This window comes from Octopus bimaculoides, chromosome 2, assembly GCF_001194135.2.
Source record: "Octopus bimaculoides isolate UCB-OBI-ISO-001 chromosome 2, ASM119413v2, whole genome shotgun sequence".
Lineage (NCBI taxonomy): Eukaryota > Metazoa > Mollusca > Cephalopoda > Octopoda > Octopodidae > Octopus > Octopus bimaculoides.
Genome location: NC_068982.1, coordinates 74,851,841 through 74,866,871, shown reverse-complemented (window position 1 = coordinate 74,866,871; position 15,031 = coordinate 74,851,841). Strand labels below are relative to the sequence as shown.

The 15,031-nt window shown below is 35.8% G+C and overlaps 1 protein-coding gene across 1 annotated transcript in view; it reads left to right on the top strand.

Moving 5' to 3' along the window:
• LOC106873354 (E3 ubiquitin-protein ligase NEDD4) overlaps positions 1 to 15,031 on the top strand; it is a 353,166-nt gene that overhangs the window by 332,294 nt on the left and 5,841 nt on the right. The window contains exons 18-26 of the mRNA XM_052965854.1: positions 384 to 449; positions 1,907 to 2,013; positions 3,412 to 3,534; positions 4,567 to 4,688; positions 6,060 to 6,130; positions 8,242 to 8,337; positions 10,397 to 10,470; positions 12,918 to 13,038; positions 14,473 to 14,580. Of these exons, the coding sequence (XP_052821814.1) occupies positions 384 to 449; positions 1,907 to 2,013; positions 3,412 to 3,534; positions 4,567 to 4,688; positions 6,060 to 6,130; positions 8,242 to 8,337; positions 10,397 to 10,470; positions 12,918 to 13,038; positions 14,473 to 14,580 (888 nt within the window). The remainder of the gene's footprint in view (positions 1 to 383; positions 450 to 1,906; positions 2,014 to 3,411; positions 3,535 to 4,566; positions 4,689 to 6,059; positions 6,131 to 8,241; positions 8,338 to 10,396; positions 10,471 to 12,917; positions 13,039 to 14,472; positions 14,581 to 15,031) is intronic.

Genomic DNA, 15,031 nt, shown 5'->3' with positions numbered 1-15,031 from the left:
CAGAATTCATATGGTTTGCAAAGCAAACTTCTTGTTAAATGTTTTCTTGAAGTAAATGAAGGAAACTTCCTGCCTAAAACTTTCTGTGATTCATTGTTTTAATTACTATTTAATTTTGGTGAGTGTCAATCAGATATGGAGCAATACAAGCCTGTTGAACTATTACAGCTCTTTCTTACACTTCTCTGTATCTCAATCGTTTTCATTGTCATTTTATCTCCTATCAATGCCATTGTATAGTGTATATCAATGGCTAAAATCTTTTACAGATTCAGTCTATTTAAAATAATTTGCTATGAAGACACCAAGTACAAACTATTAATCATTCTTGTAATTTAATTTAATTTAATTTAATTTTTATTTTCTTTTTTTACCCTTTGTAGGCAGTTCCATATTCTCGGGATTATAAAAGAAAATATGATTACTTCCGATCCAAACTTCGCAAACCTGTAAGTTATATTATTCTTCTGCCCTTCCTTAGGAATTGAATTAAGGAGATTCTTCTGTACTTTTACACTCTTGCCATCTCACCCAAGTCACATTTGCTAAATATCCTTCCTAAATCAATAAAATAAGTACCAGTAATATATTGAATCAATTTAATCAACAAAAGCTTTTTGCCTTAAAAAATGATAAAGCGGTCTTGTGCAAAATATTAATCATCGCAAATGGAGATACAAGGGAGAGAATTCTTCCCTCAAACGCGTTACTCGGTTTCTCGTTGGTTTGGACACAAACTATTTTTTGGAAAACAGGTGGTTATCATCTGCCTTGAATATTGTGTACGTGGGTGTGTGGGTGCTTATGTTCGTGTTTCGAGTACCCAATGCTATGACAAATTACAAACAACCTCCAACTGCTTGACAAATTTGTTCCTCTCCAACATCAGTTGTATATAACCCTGATTTTATCAATAACAATAATCACCATCCCAACTTTTATTAGAATCTAAGTTATAAATATTGTTATATATCAGACATAAAGATTAATAAAAGAATATTACAGCCATCACTCTGAAATGGTAGCATGGACCATACTTTTGTTAATTGCTTTAAATGTCTGTGTAATTGTGATTAAACATAGATACCCTTAAGGGCTTAACCCCTTTGACTTTGTGGAGCATCTACAATGTGATGGATGGAGGAAGAGTAAGCTATCCCAGTCACTAGGCTGCTACTTTCTTTATTGACTCTCAAAAGGATGAAAGACAAAGTGAGATTTGGTGAGAATTGGACTCAGACACAGGTGTAATGAATATTTATTACACTAACACAGGCCATGGCTTACTTTTATACATTATCATGTAAAAGAATTGGTTGAACTGAATTCCACTCTAACAGGATACAAATTTTGCATTTACAAACTTCCTGTAATGCACACATAAAAAATCACTTTGTGCAGTATGTCTGATATGCAAATAAACTTGCACACAAACACTAGAAAATGTTTCCTTCCTTAGTTTGTTTTTGACACATATATAAAAATATTTCTGTCTATATGTAAATACAGCTTTTGCTGCTATATTTGTACGAAGATTTGGGCAGAAGATTGATAAGAATTGTTAGAGCATTGGGAAAAAATTACAGTATATCTTCTGGTTTCTTCTATTCTGAGTTAAAATTCCACTGAGTTCAATTTTACCCTTCATCCCTCTAGGATTGATAAACTAAAGTACTAATCTAGTGCTTGGGTTGATATACTCAACTAAATCCACCCAGCTCAAAACTGCTGGCTTTTTGCCCAAATTAGAAAACTTTATTAGTTACTCTTATTAGCATTTGCTGAAATGTCACAGGCTGTGTGTATGTATTATACCACTAACACTAGACATGTCACTGCATCAATTAAAACTGGAATTAATGTAATACCTTTTCTGATAGTAACATGTTAATGTTCTCTTTTTCAGGTCAATGTTCCGAACAAAATTGATATCAAAATATCACGGTCAAACGTATTTGAAGATTCTTTCCGTGTCATAATGAATGTGAAGAAAGTAGATCTACTTAAAACCAGGTTTGTTTATTTCTATAAACTTTTACTTCTTCTTTTAATCAAACCTCTTTTTATTTATTTTTTTTTTTTTTCAAAATTAGTACATCTATTCTCATTTATCACAGAGGTTTGGTTTCATAAAACAGTGATAAATGAACCATATCCACATACATTGTACATTGGGATGAAAGTAAATTCATTGACATCAAACTCGCTGCACACAGCAGTAAAGCTTCCACCATTTCATATTTTCTTGATCAAAAGCACCCACTACACTCTCTGAGTGGTTGGCGTTAGGAAGGGCATCCAGCTGTAGAAACTCTGCCAAATCAGATTGGAGCCTGGTGTAGCCATCTGGTTTCACCAGTCCTCAGTCAAATCGTCCAACCCATGCTAGCATGTAAAGCGGACGTTAAACGACGATGATGATGATGATGATCTCTACCTTTTCCTGGAGAGAATACACTTACCTGCATCATTTGTTAGGATCAGGTGCCATTGTACTTTTTCTACTCACTGGTCCTGTGTCGATGGGTACAATTACATAAATCTATATAAAAAAATATGCAGCCTTGCAAGAGTCATGTAAACACAAGTGATAGTCAGTGCATTCTTGGTAACTGAGCTTTGTGAATGGCTGCTGGCTATAAGTAGAATTTTATTCTGATTGCTGACTTGTGTTATCACAGATCAATCCTTAATAAGTGTAACATGGTTCACAATTGAACAGAGTGTTATCCTTGATTAGTAATAAATGAGGCTCCATGTACATTAAAAGATCAGGCAACTTTGAGTTGCACAGTAAATAAATTTTCAAAATTTAGTTTTATTTTGCATATTTACACTTGAAATATATTCTGGTGACTGAAGTTTAATTTCTAACTACCGAAATTATCATATTTGGAGTTAATTAGTTAGTTTGTTCCTCCTTTAAAAGAACACGGGGCTACAAGAGCCATCCAGCCATTTTTGCCAATGCTAGTTTCGGGGCCTCACCTCAGCTCTTCTCACTTGATTGATTTCTTTTGCTGAATCGCTAAGTTATGGGAACATAAACACACCAACACTAGTTGTCAAGCAGTGGTAGCTTCCCCGGAAAATCACTTGACATTGTGTGCCTCCCTGTCAGCACATCATGTGCACTTTCAAAGCTGAGTGGATTGAAAAGTATCTTACTTGGAAAATTAGTGATTAATAATGATAAGAAATCCTACTGTAAAAAAAACTGTCTCCGCTAAATGTATATTCATCTAACTCCTGTTAGCATAGAAAAACATGTAAAAATATGAATCAACATCCATCTTTATTCACCAATTTTTTTTAGAATCTATTTTCACAAGACATCTATATTGAAACTGTGTTTAATTATAAGTACATTCTCGTTATCTCTAATATGTTAACGTTTTTTTTTCTTACCAGATTATGGATTGAATTTGATGGTGAAGTCGGTTTAGATTATGGCGGTGTTGCCAGAGAATGGTTCTATATGCTCTCTAAAGAAATGTTCAACCCTTACTATGGGTTATTTGAATATTCAGCTACGTAAGTTTTGAATTCTCTTAACCCTTTAGCATTCAGATTTCTTTGTTATGTTAAGGATACACACATCTGTGGAATGCTCAACCACTTACGTAATGATTCAGTTGGTTAAACAATTGGATCCTCATTGTTGAATGATGGAGATCCAACACCAGAGTGAGATGAATGGGCAAAGCTGACTGGACGTTCAAGCCATTTTGGTAACTGTACATGTTACTACTGGAGGTTAAAACAAATACACATGCAAAGAAATATACATAGAGAAAGTAAGAGAGAGACATTACACATGCATACAAACATAGGATGCTCATGCATATAAATAGAGAGAGGGAGAGAAAGAAATGTTAAAACATGGATCAGTCATGTGTCAAAACAGCTGTGCCAATGTGTCTCACATCTAACACCATATATAGCTAAGATTTACATCATACTTTTATTTCCTTGGTTGTTGTAAGTTAGGTGAGTTTTCAATGCAACATTGCTTCAGTGTTGTGGCATTTCATCTCTAACACCCACTGTTCTTTGATTTGACCTGACAGCTGTGTCTCCCAATGTCTTAGGTTAATATGATCAAAAGCAATCCAGACATGACCATCTTTTGTTTTCCTTTTGTATTGTCTAAGACTATATTGTTTGATGTGGAAAATTTGGCTATTCTAAGAGGAAAGAATGCATAGACATGTCAGGAGTTTTGTTGGTGAATTTTGGGAGGCATGGAATTTTTAAGGAGGTAATACCTTAACAGCTAATAACTGACATGAGTAGTTTAATCTATTCTTATACAATTCTGAGCATGAAAACACTGACTTCCAAAAGTCATGGCTACTGTGATGTTTCTTCTTTTCTTGTCTTTTCTTTGATTTGATAACCTTGTCCACAGGTGGCAGAGGTATTTAGATGAAATGTAATCCAAGTTGTGAGAGAAGCAGATGAGTTTGAGCAAAGATAGGATGCCACTGTTGTTAATTTAAAGGTATTTTTCAATATTTCTGTATTGAGTATTTATATTTTTTGACATTTTTTTCCTTCCTCTAGTGACAACTATACCCTCCAGATAAATCCTTTGTCAGGTGTGGCTAACGAAGAGCACTTAAGTTACTTTGAGTTCATTGGTCGGATTGCAGGAATGGCTGTGTATCATGGTAAATTGTTAGATGGTAAGTGGAACCTTATTGGTCTTTTACAGCTCTATTTTGTCAGTAAGATGTTGTTATCAGCTGTACTATATTTGCCATCAATATTGCCACCTGTCATTTTGTCATTTTCATATTATGTAAAATGTACATACATTCACTCACTCTCTCACCCTCTGTATCTCTATAACAACTATGTTGTATGAGGTACTGTGTATAGCTTTCAAGAACCTGAACATAAATGAGTTATGTGACTTGCAACCACTCCCACCCTCTTGTGTATAATGTGAGTAGCTGTGTAGCTCCTTTGCAGCAAGAAACATGTTCTGTTCTGGAACTTTTTCTCTCACTCTAAAACTCCATCCTATAACATAAAGCCCTCTCTATTCTAGCTCCTCTCAGTCAAACTGGATCTTATGAGCTGCATGTGACCTCACTAATACTGGTGCTATGAAAAAAAAGCACCTGATACATTCTGTAAAGTGGTTGGTTATAGGAAGAGTGTCCAGCTGTAGAAACCGTTCAACCCATGCCAGCCTGGAACATGGATGTTAAATGATGACAACACAAAACAGGCTTTTTTTCCTCAGTTTTGACCCTAACAAATCCCTTTGTGAGGCTTCAGTCAGCTGAGAGCTATAGCAGAAAACACTTGCCAAAGGTGCTACAGCACATGGAAACTGAATCTGAAACAGCACAGTTGAAAAGTGAACTTCTAGAACACAGCCATGCCAGTGACTATATTTTAAATAAGAACAGGTCACCTGTGTGCTTCAGTCAGTTCTAACTAAAAGTTAAAGAATTACTAAGGTCTTATAAAAGAACCATCTTAAATTCTGATCCAGATGTACATGATGTCCCATAAAATACATTGTCAGCAACCCCTTGGATAGAAAATAAAATAAGAAAACCACCTGCAGTATTTGAATAGTACATCTACTGTAACCCAGACATCTGTAACACCAAAGTGACTCTCTGACTTACATTCATCCAAATTAGATGCTTTAGTCTTACAAATGAGAAGGCAAGTTTGTTTGTTTAGAACATAAATATAGAAGCATCAAGAATTATTTAAAATAAATCTTTTGTGCAGAGTTTCTACCTTTTCTTCAATCCAAGGAGTTTCTGACCTTATGTATTATTTATAACTGGAATGACATTTGAAAGACTGAATTTGTCTTCCTTTTCAAAATTAATTGAAACAAACATATATTATTGAAAAAAGAATCCCTCTAGTCTTTTGTTACTATATTCCAGTTGAAATACACTAATTTTGCCCATATTACTGAAACAAGCAAACAAAATGCTAAAATGTTTTTTTATTTTTGTATTGTAGATTTATATATTTTTTTTTTAGTAACTCTGTTATTAATGTTAATGTTTTTCCTCTTGCAGCCTTTTTTATTCGTCCATTCTATAAAATGATGTTAGGAAAAACAATAAAACTTTCAGATATGGAATCAGTGGTAAGTGAATTTTTACTTTCTCTCAATAGCTTCAATTTGTGTGTGTGTGAATCAGAAGTTACAGAGTACTCAAGAGCTGAGAGTTTCATGCATAAGAATTTATGTTGCGCGCACGCACGCACACACACACACACACACACACACACACACACACACACACACACACACACACACACACACACACACACACACACACACACACACACAAGAGGCACTTATCGTATTATACATACACACACAGACTTAAGGCTATGTATTTAAGAAGTTTGCTTTCCAGCCATGTGGTCTTGGATTCAGTCCTACTGTGTGACACCATGATCAAAAATCTACTATAACCTTAAGCTGATCAAAGCCTTGTGAGTGGATTTGGTGGACCAAAACTGAAAGAAGTCTGTCTTTCTGGAAAATATGTCTGGCCATGGGAAATATTATCTTGCTTGGAAACTGATGAGGGTTGGTGACAGGAGGGCATCTAGCTGTAGAAAATCTGTCTCAACTAGTTCCATCTGACCCATGCAAGCATGGAAAAGTGGATGTTTAATAATGGTGGTGGCGGTGACAACGATTTGTGGGTTGGTTGTTTGTATCTTCTTGTCTTGGCATCACATACTGGTTGTAAAGCAAGTATCACTCTTGTACAAGCAGTGTCATTTATTTACAGCCTTCTGTCAAAACATGGGGAAATTATATTAACAGTCCTAATTAGTGAAGTATTTGAAGAGAGATGTCATTCACAAGGCATTTGTCAGCCTGAGGCTTTAGAAGAAAACACAAACATTTGCTACAAACACTGTCGATGCTGTGTAACAGGAATGAAACCAGAACCATAGTGTGTTTCATGCTGAGGCACTGCCTTGAAGTGTTTTTAGTTGAACAAATCAACTTTTTTTTTTTTTTTTTTAGCCTGCTACTTATTCTATTGGTCTGTTAAGTTACGGACATGTAAACTCACCAACACTGGTTGTCAAACAGTGGTTGGGAACAAACACAGACACAAAGACACACAGACAGATATATACATACAACAGGTTTCTTTCTGTTTCTGCCTGCCACTAACTCGGCTTTGGTCAGCCTGAAGCTATAGTAGACAACACTTCCCCAAGGTGTCATGCAGTGAAACTGAACCTGGAATCATGTGTTTGGGAAGCAAGCTTACCACACAGCTATGCCTGAATACTTTTTGCTAACAGTCAGCACTAAATGAGTGTGTGTGTGTGTGTGTGTATATATATATATATAAATATATATATATATCAGAAAATAAAATGACCAAGGAATAACTGGGTAATATGTACTTCATTAGCTTCATATTCAAGGCTGTGATGAAACTATAAAGTGTTACTCAAGCACTCAAATATGAGTCCAGTGCATCTTGTAGCAGAAACAGATGTAAGCTAATGAAGTTCATAAGATAATCGTTTATTCTTTTGTCATTTCAATTTCTTATTACCACTCTGTACTCGACTAGTTCTTTGATTTGAAGCATATGTATATTGAATTCTACACTAGGTTATTAGTTTCACAATGCCTTAGCAAAATATATAGATTTGGGGCTAATTATTTGACATTGTTGCCAAGAATGTAACATGACTGCATGCAAATTCCTAGTTTTTAGTGTTGAAACATTGCTGATAGCAATTAATACAGACACAAAGTGATGGAGAGAATAGTGTCATATCTGATTGAATCAACCTCTTCACTACTTGACTGGTGCTTTGTTATCAACTCTGAAAGAGTAAAGTTCAAAGTTCACTTAGAGCAGTGGTTCCCAACCTGTGGTCTGCAGACCCCTGGTGGTGTGCAAAGGTAGTACTGGGGGTCCATGAACTAAATTCAAAATTTCATATATATATATATATATATATATATATATATATATATATATACACATACATACATACACATAAGGATAAGCATATTAAAAGGGGTCTGTGGGAAAACTCATTTAAATGAAAGGGGTTGAGAACCATTGTGAAAAGGTTGGGAACCACTGACCTAGAGATTTGAAATCAAAAATAAAGGGATACAACTCTATGATACTAATCGTTGTATATGATGCTGCTGATTGTCATTTTACTAACTATGAAATATTTGTTTCATGTGATTTGCAGGATTCTGAATACCATAATTCATTAGTGTGGATTAAAGAAAATGACCCAACAGAACTTGATATCAGATTCTGTGTAGAAGAAGACTATTTTGGAGAGGTAAGTATATTTTCATTATATTGTCAGATTTTGGCTGTATTGTCATATAAATGCAAATCCCTAAGGAGGATCCCTAAGTTGTTTTATTAAAGTCCAGTACTTAAAGTGTCATGACTTTGACAAGTGTAAAATACATCTCCCTTTAGATAAAGATGGCAATCTGTTATATATAACATTCTCAGGAGAATTCATATTTCCTGATAGTTTGAGGATTCCATGTTCTGTACCTCTACAGTTGTGGAGAATTACACTGTCTGCTCTGATATCCATGAGGTACAATTTTGTAGTTTGAGTAGCTTGTTATTTTCTTCCAGTTCTTCAACAACAGAACTTTTAGAGTATTCATTTGTTCTGTTAAAATTTGCAGCCAAATTTCTCACAAATCATACTCATCATCAGCCAGGTGCCCTCCCTGTATCCAGGGATTGACTTTCCAAGACTCTCCAGTTCCTGCTGCGTTGTGCTGCATGTATACAATCAATCAGGCTCTTGTTTCCACTCCTTTCTTTGATGCCATCAGTTCATAAACCTTTTTGACAGCCTCTTGCTCTCTTTCTCTCAGCACTTTCTGTCAGGATGATCTTGGTCAGTGACTGGTGGTGCATTCTATGTCCAAAGCATGGTTTCCTTGTTGACTTCATTCTTGACAACAGAAGTCTTTGGACTTTCATCTTTTCTAGAACTGCAATATTTGTTACTCTATCTTTCCAGCTTATTCTATGAAATCTGCAAAAGATTTACATCTCAAAAGCTTCTGTCTTCTCCATTGCTCTGTAATTTGTCCAAATTTCAGCCCTGTAGAAGATGATTGCCATAGTATAACAGTTTACTACCCTCAATTTTAGGTGCTGTGTTATTTCTCTTGGAGTGGAGATCTTTTACATTCTTATTGATGTTCTTTTAGCCTTGTTTATTCTTTGAGTAACTTCTATTTAGCAGCCTGCCTGATTTATTATTTGTCCTTAATACTTGAAGAATTTTCTTGTTCAAGCTTCTGACCATCTACTTTTTTTGACCATCTACTTCTGACCATCTACTTTTGACCATCTACTTTTTTTATTTGCTATAACAGCAAAAAATAAGCTAATGCAGTTATAGATACACTCTCTACAATATCCAGTAAAAACAAAAAGGAATGATCATTGTTTTGAATGTGAGTAGAAAGTTAATACAGAAAATAGTTGAAATGTTTGACAACAGCTGAGATGGAAATGGTCAAGAAATATATTGAAATATTACAAAAAAAAAAAATATCTGAAATGAAATTATCAAAATCAGGATGTGCAATTCCTCATGATCACTCATATTTGTGTGATGGTTTGGGTATAAACACTTCTCTAATAATGAAGTACAATTAATAGATTTGCCCTAGTCTTTGTAATGGTTTCTATAATGGTTTCAAAGAAAGTTGAAACTACAGCTGGTGTAAGGGCTTCAGCTTGAGAGTTTTTGACCTGGAGTAGCAGAACTTGTCAAGGGCCCCAGTTATGGGTTAAATAGCAAAGGCTGGTCCCATGCTTAACACATACAGGATTTTGAGGAAGGGTTGTCTCACCCCTCAACACATGTCACTGGTGTATCAACATGTCTTGATATCTGTCACATGAACCAGTTCCCTTGTCTATGAGTTAAATAAGCCTTGTGCTTTGTGGGTAAGCTTAGGAGAGTAGCTGAGTAAACTGTAAATAATCTGGCAGAAAGCAATGGGAGACCATTGCTGTACAATTCCCAGGAAGAATCACACATGGTGGTCCATGATAGCTGACACCAGTAAAATAGGTATAGCATGCACACACACACACACACATGTGTGCGCGTGTGCACACACAGAGAAAAAGAAAGAAAATTACCCATCAAACAAAGGACCAATCTAACTCCTGTCAAAGGAAATTTCTGTAGAGGATGGTGCAAAATAACCAAATGGTTACATGTTAAGCACTTGGATCCCAAATCATTCTGCAGTAGGTGTTAAGCAAGATACTTAACTCCATGTTGTCATTGTTATTATTTGAGTAAGGTTTGTATATCACAATCTCAGGTGTATTTTATGTAATTCCAGAGAGCTGAACGAGAGCTAAAACCTGGAGGAAAAGACATTGTAGTTTGTGAGGAGAATAAACTGGAATACATTGAGTAAGTATTTGATTTCAGGTTTAACTCTTTTGCATTTAAACCAACCATATCTGGCCCAAATATTCTGCCTGTTTTATGTTCAAACTGGCCAGATCAGGCCTTTCACACCTACCCTACAATGTCATACTAAAAGTAAACGAGCATATTGTCAAAATCTCAACTCAAGAAGATAATGCATGAGTAATTCAAAAGTGTGTGAATTAATAAGCTTTACATTAGACAGAAATTTGAATGCTAAAAGGGTTAAACAACCTACTTAACATTTTATGACACAAACTTTCTGCCTTAAAGTAATCTAAGGTGCAGATGTGGCTGTGTGGTAAGAAACTTCCTTCCCAACCACATGGCACCTTGGGCAAGTATCTTCTAGTATAGCCTCAGGCCGACCAAAGCCTTGTGAGTGGATTTGATAGATGGAAACTGAAAGAAGCCCATTGTATATATGCATATATATATATGTGTGTGTGTGTTTGTCTTTGTGTCTGTGTTTGTTCTCCTCCACTGCTTGACAACCAGTGTTGGTGTTGGTGTGTTTATGTTCCTATAACTTAGTGGTTCAGCAAATGTAACTGATAGAATAAGTACCAGGCTTATAAAAAGTAAGTACTGGGGTTGATACATTTGACTAAAAAATTCTTCAAAAAGGCGGTGCTCCAAAATAGCTACAGTCTAATGACTGAGACAAGTAAAAGATAAACGAAAAAAAGACTTCCTTCAAAATTTCATGTTAATTTTTGTTCCAAACACGAGATTAATAATGACATTGAAATGCAGGCAGAGTATTTCAATACAAATATAGTAATAATGATTAGATTAAATATTGTGTATGGCTTGTTCTTTGCCATGCTTATCATTGTGCCATTTTTCTGTTGTATTTTCCTGTAACCTAACTTGATAGAATCCCTCTTCTTCCTGTAACATGTATTATAATATAGCCTCAAATCAACCAATTCATTGTGAGTGAATTTCATGAATGGAAACTATAGATGCTCATTGTGTGTCTGTGTGTGTGTATATACAGTTGTGGTCAAAAGTTTGGAACGTTCTTTTAAAAATTAAAATTGTTATGCTCAAGTACAATTCTATTCTAATACATACAATGTTGAGATATACTTACCTAATAACTGATCCAATGATTCAATTAAAAGATATTGAACCATTGGATCAGTTATTAGGTAAGTATATCTCTATTTTATATATTTATTTGAATTAAATTATATTTAGGCATAACCATTTTAATTTTTTTTAAATGTTCCAGACTTTTGGCCATGACTGTGTGGTGTGTGTATGTTGTTGGCACTCCGTCGCTTATGACGTCGAGGGTTCCAGTTGATCCGATCAACGGAACAACCTGCTTGTGAAATTAACGTGCAAGTAGCTGAGCACTCCACAGACACGTGTACCCTTAACGTAGTTCTCGGGGATATTCAGCGTGACACAGTGTGACAAGGCTGGCCCTTTGAAATACAGGTACAACAGAAACAGGAAGAAAGAGTGAGAGAAAGTTGTGGTGAAAGAGTACAGCAGGGTTCGCCACCATCCCCTGCTGGAGCCTCATGGAGCTTTAGGTGTTTTCGCTCAATAAACACTCACAACACCCGGTCTGGGAATCGAAACCTCAATCCTATGACCACGTGTCCACTGCCCTCATCACTGGGCCATTGCGCCTCCGGTGTGTGAATAAATATATATATACACACGCACACCACATATAGTGTGTGTCTATGCTTTAGTGTTTGTTCCTCCTCCCATGATTGCTTGTTGGTTTACAACCCTGTAACTTAGTGGTTTGGCAAAAATGGTGTAATAGAATAAGTATCATGATTGACTTGCTCAACTAAAACTTTCAAGGTGGTGCCCTAGCATGGCCACAGTCCAATGGCTGAGACAATTAAAAATGAAAGATATAATACAGATAATCAAAGATGATACTATTCTAGCAGAGTTCAAGTTTGTAGCTAGAGCTCATAGAACTCAAATACAGAAGTCTGAGTATACTTTTTTTTTATTATTTAATCAACTGAAAGTTACAAAAGTGACTAGAAGGCTGAGAGTTTTGTGCATTGTGCTTATCAGTTTTAATAAGTGCCATGCCTGAAACTCTTGGTCCTGCCAATTGAAAAATATATACACAAACACACATGCACTCATGTTTTGAGTTCTGTTTTCCTTGTTTTGTATTACTAAACCTGTGTGTGTGTGTGTGTGTGTCTGTGTGTGTTTATATAATATATATAAAACACATAATTGCTTGGAGATACATGAAGTATTTTATTTATGTGCCTAGTTTAAGTATCGTAAATGTATGAAACTATTTCAGTTGTGTATTTAAATTGATATTTATCTCTTACTGGATGGAGTTCTTTTTTTGTTGATTCTACCTATATTGGATCTATAAACTATATATACAGATATATATATATATTATTGTTTACCCTCTTTTACAGCTTAGTTATTAAGTGGCGGTTTGTCTCTCGGGTTGAAAATCAAATGAAGCTGTTCATGAAAGGTTTTAATGCTCTCATCCCCCAAACATTGTTACAAATATTTGATGAGAATGAAGTTGAGGTGAGACATTTTTCTATTTGCTACTCTGATCTTCACAGTAATCACTATTTTGTCTCTCTTGTTATGGTAAATGCCATTGTGATTTGTTGATTTGCAAGCCCATCATATGTGTGTGTGTGTGTGTGTGTCCAACAGTGTTTGACAGCAGGTGTTGGTTTGTATATGACCTTGTAACTTAGTGTTTTGGCAAAAGAGACTGATAGAATAAGTACCAGACTTTTAAAAAATAAGCCCTGGGATCGATTTGTTTTACTAAACCCTTTGAGGTGGTGCGCCAACATGGCCACAAACCAATGACTGAAATAAAAGAGATATATATGTGTGTGTGTGATGTTGTCCCAAACATAGCTTGAGACTGCTGTAGTGTAAGGGACTACAAAGAAGGAAAAATATGGCCTACATATTCAAAAGACAGCAATTGACAGAAAGCTTAAAGGACTGAACCTCAGAGATCAATGGAAAAGAAGACAGAAACAAGTTTGAGGAGGCAGAACAGTGCTCAGTGATTTTAGGGTGTCTTGGAATGGGGAAACAGTTCGTTGTAGTTTAGCTTGCTCTCTTGCAGATTAGTAGTTGAAGGAAAATCATAGGTAGTATAAAGAGAATTGTAGAATGATGTAGTCTGAAGAAGAATGACTTAGTAGTGTTTGATATAGAATCTGGTGAGATGAATGAAGATACGTGGCCTAGTGGCTAGGATATTCAGCTCACAATTGTAAGGTTATTAGTTCGATTCCTGGTGGCACATTGTGTCCTTGACCAAGACACTTTATTTCTTGTTGCTCCAGTTCACTCAGCTAGCAAAAATGAGTAGTACCTGTAATTTAAAGGGCCAGCCTTATCACATTCTGTTTCACATTGAATCTCATTGAGAAATGTGTTAAGGGTATGCATGTCAGTGGAATGCTCATCCACTTGCACATTAATTTCATAAGCAGATGTTCAGTTGATTGAATCAACTGGAACACTTGTTGTCATAACCGATGGAGAGTTAGGTAAGGTTGAGCCATGATGGAAGTGAAGGAATCAGGTCCATTGAGTGGGTTTAGGTGGAAATGTTGTGAAAGGAGCTGAGACTAGAAACACAGAGGGACACAAACTATTCAGAGTTGGGCTTACATGTATGGAGTGAGGGCTTTCTTACAGAGGTGAATAGCTCTTTTTTGAGTGTGTATGCATTGTCCACTAGTGCATGTTATATATAGTATGGATATAGTTCAAGATGTTTTGATAGTCCTGTAATGTGACACATTCTTATGTCTCCTATAAATTAACAACTTTTAATAATTACTGCTGGCATTATCCTCACGTGAGGAGAATGGATAACTTGCAATTTTAGAGCTAATTCATGCATAGGCACAGGTAAGTTGAATTCATTATTCCTTTTGTTATTTTGAGTTATAAATATTCTTTTCAACTGTTGTTTGTTTTTAGTTGCTGATGTGTGGTCTCCAAGACATTGATGTCAATGACTGGAAAAGGAACACAGCCTACAAAGGAGAATATAACCAGAACCATCCAGCTATTGTGCATTTCTGGAGAGTGAGTATTACTGATAGAGCTTATTAAGATATATAGATTATTGATAGAGATCAAAAAATTATCATGTCCATAATGATATTAATCGATTCCACTCTGAGTGGTTGGCGTTAGGAAGGGCATCCAGCTGTAGAAACTGTGCAAAATCAGATTGGAGCCTGGTGTAGCCATCTGGTTCACCAGTCCTCAGTCAAATCGTCCAACCCATGCTAGCATGGAAAGCGGACGTTAAATGATGATGATGATGATGATGATTCCATTTAAAAGATATTGAGACAATTTTGGTGGGGAAAAATTCCCAAAACAGTTGCAGGCGTGGCTGAGTGGTTAAGAAGTTTGCTTCCCAACCACATGGTTTTGGGTTCAGTCCCATTACATGGTACTTGGGCAAATGTTTTCTACTATAGCCTCAGGCCAACAAAAGTTTTGTGAATTGATTACTTTGTTGACAGAA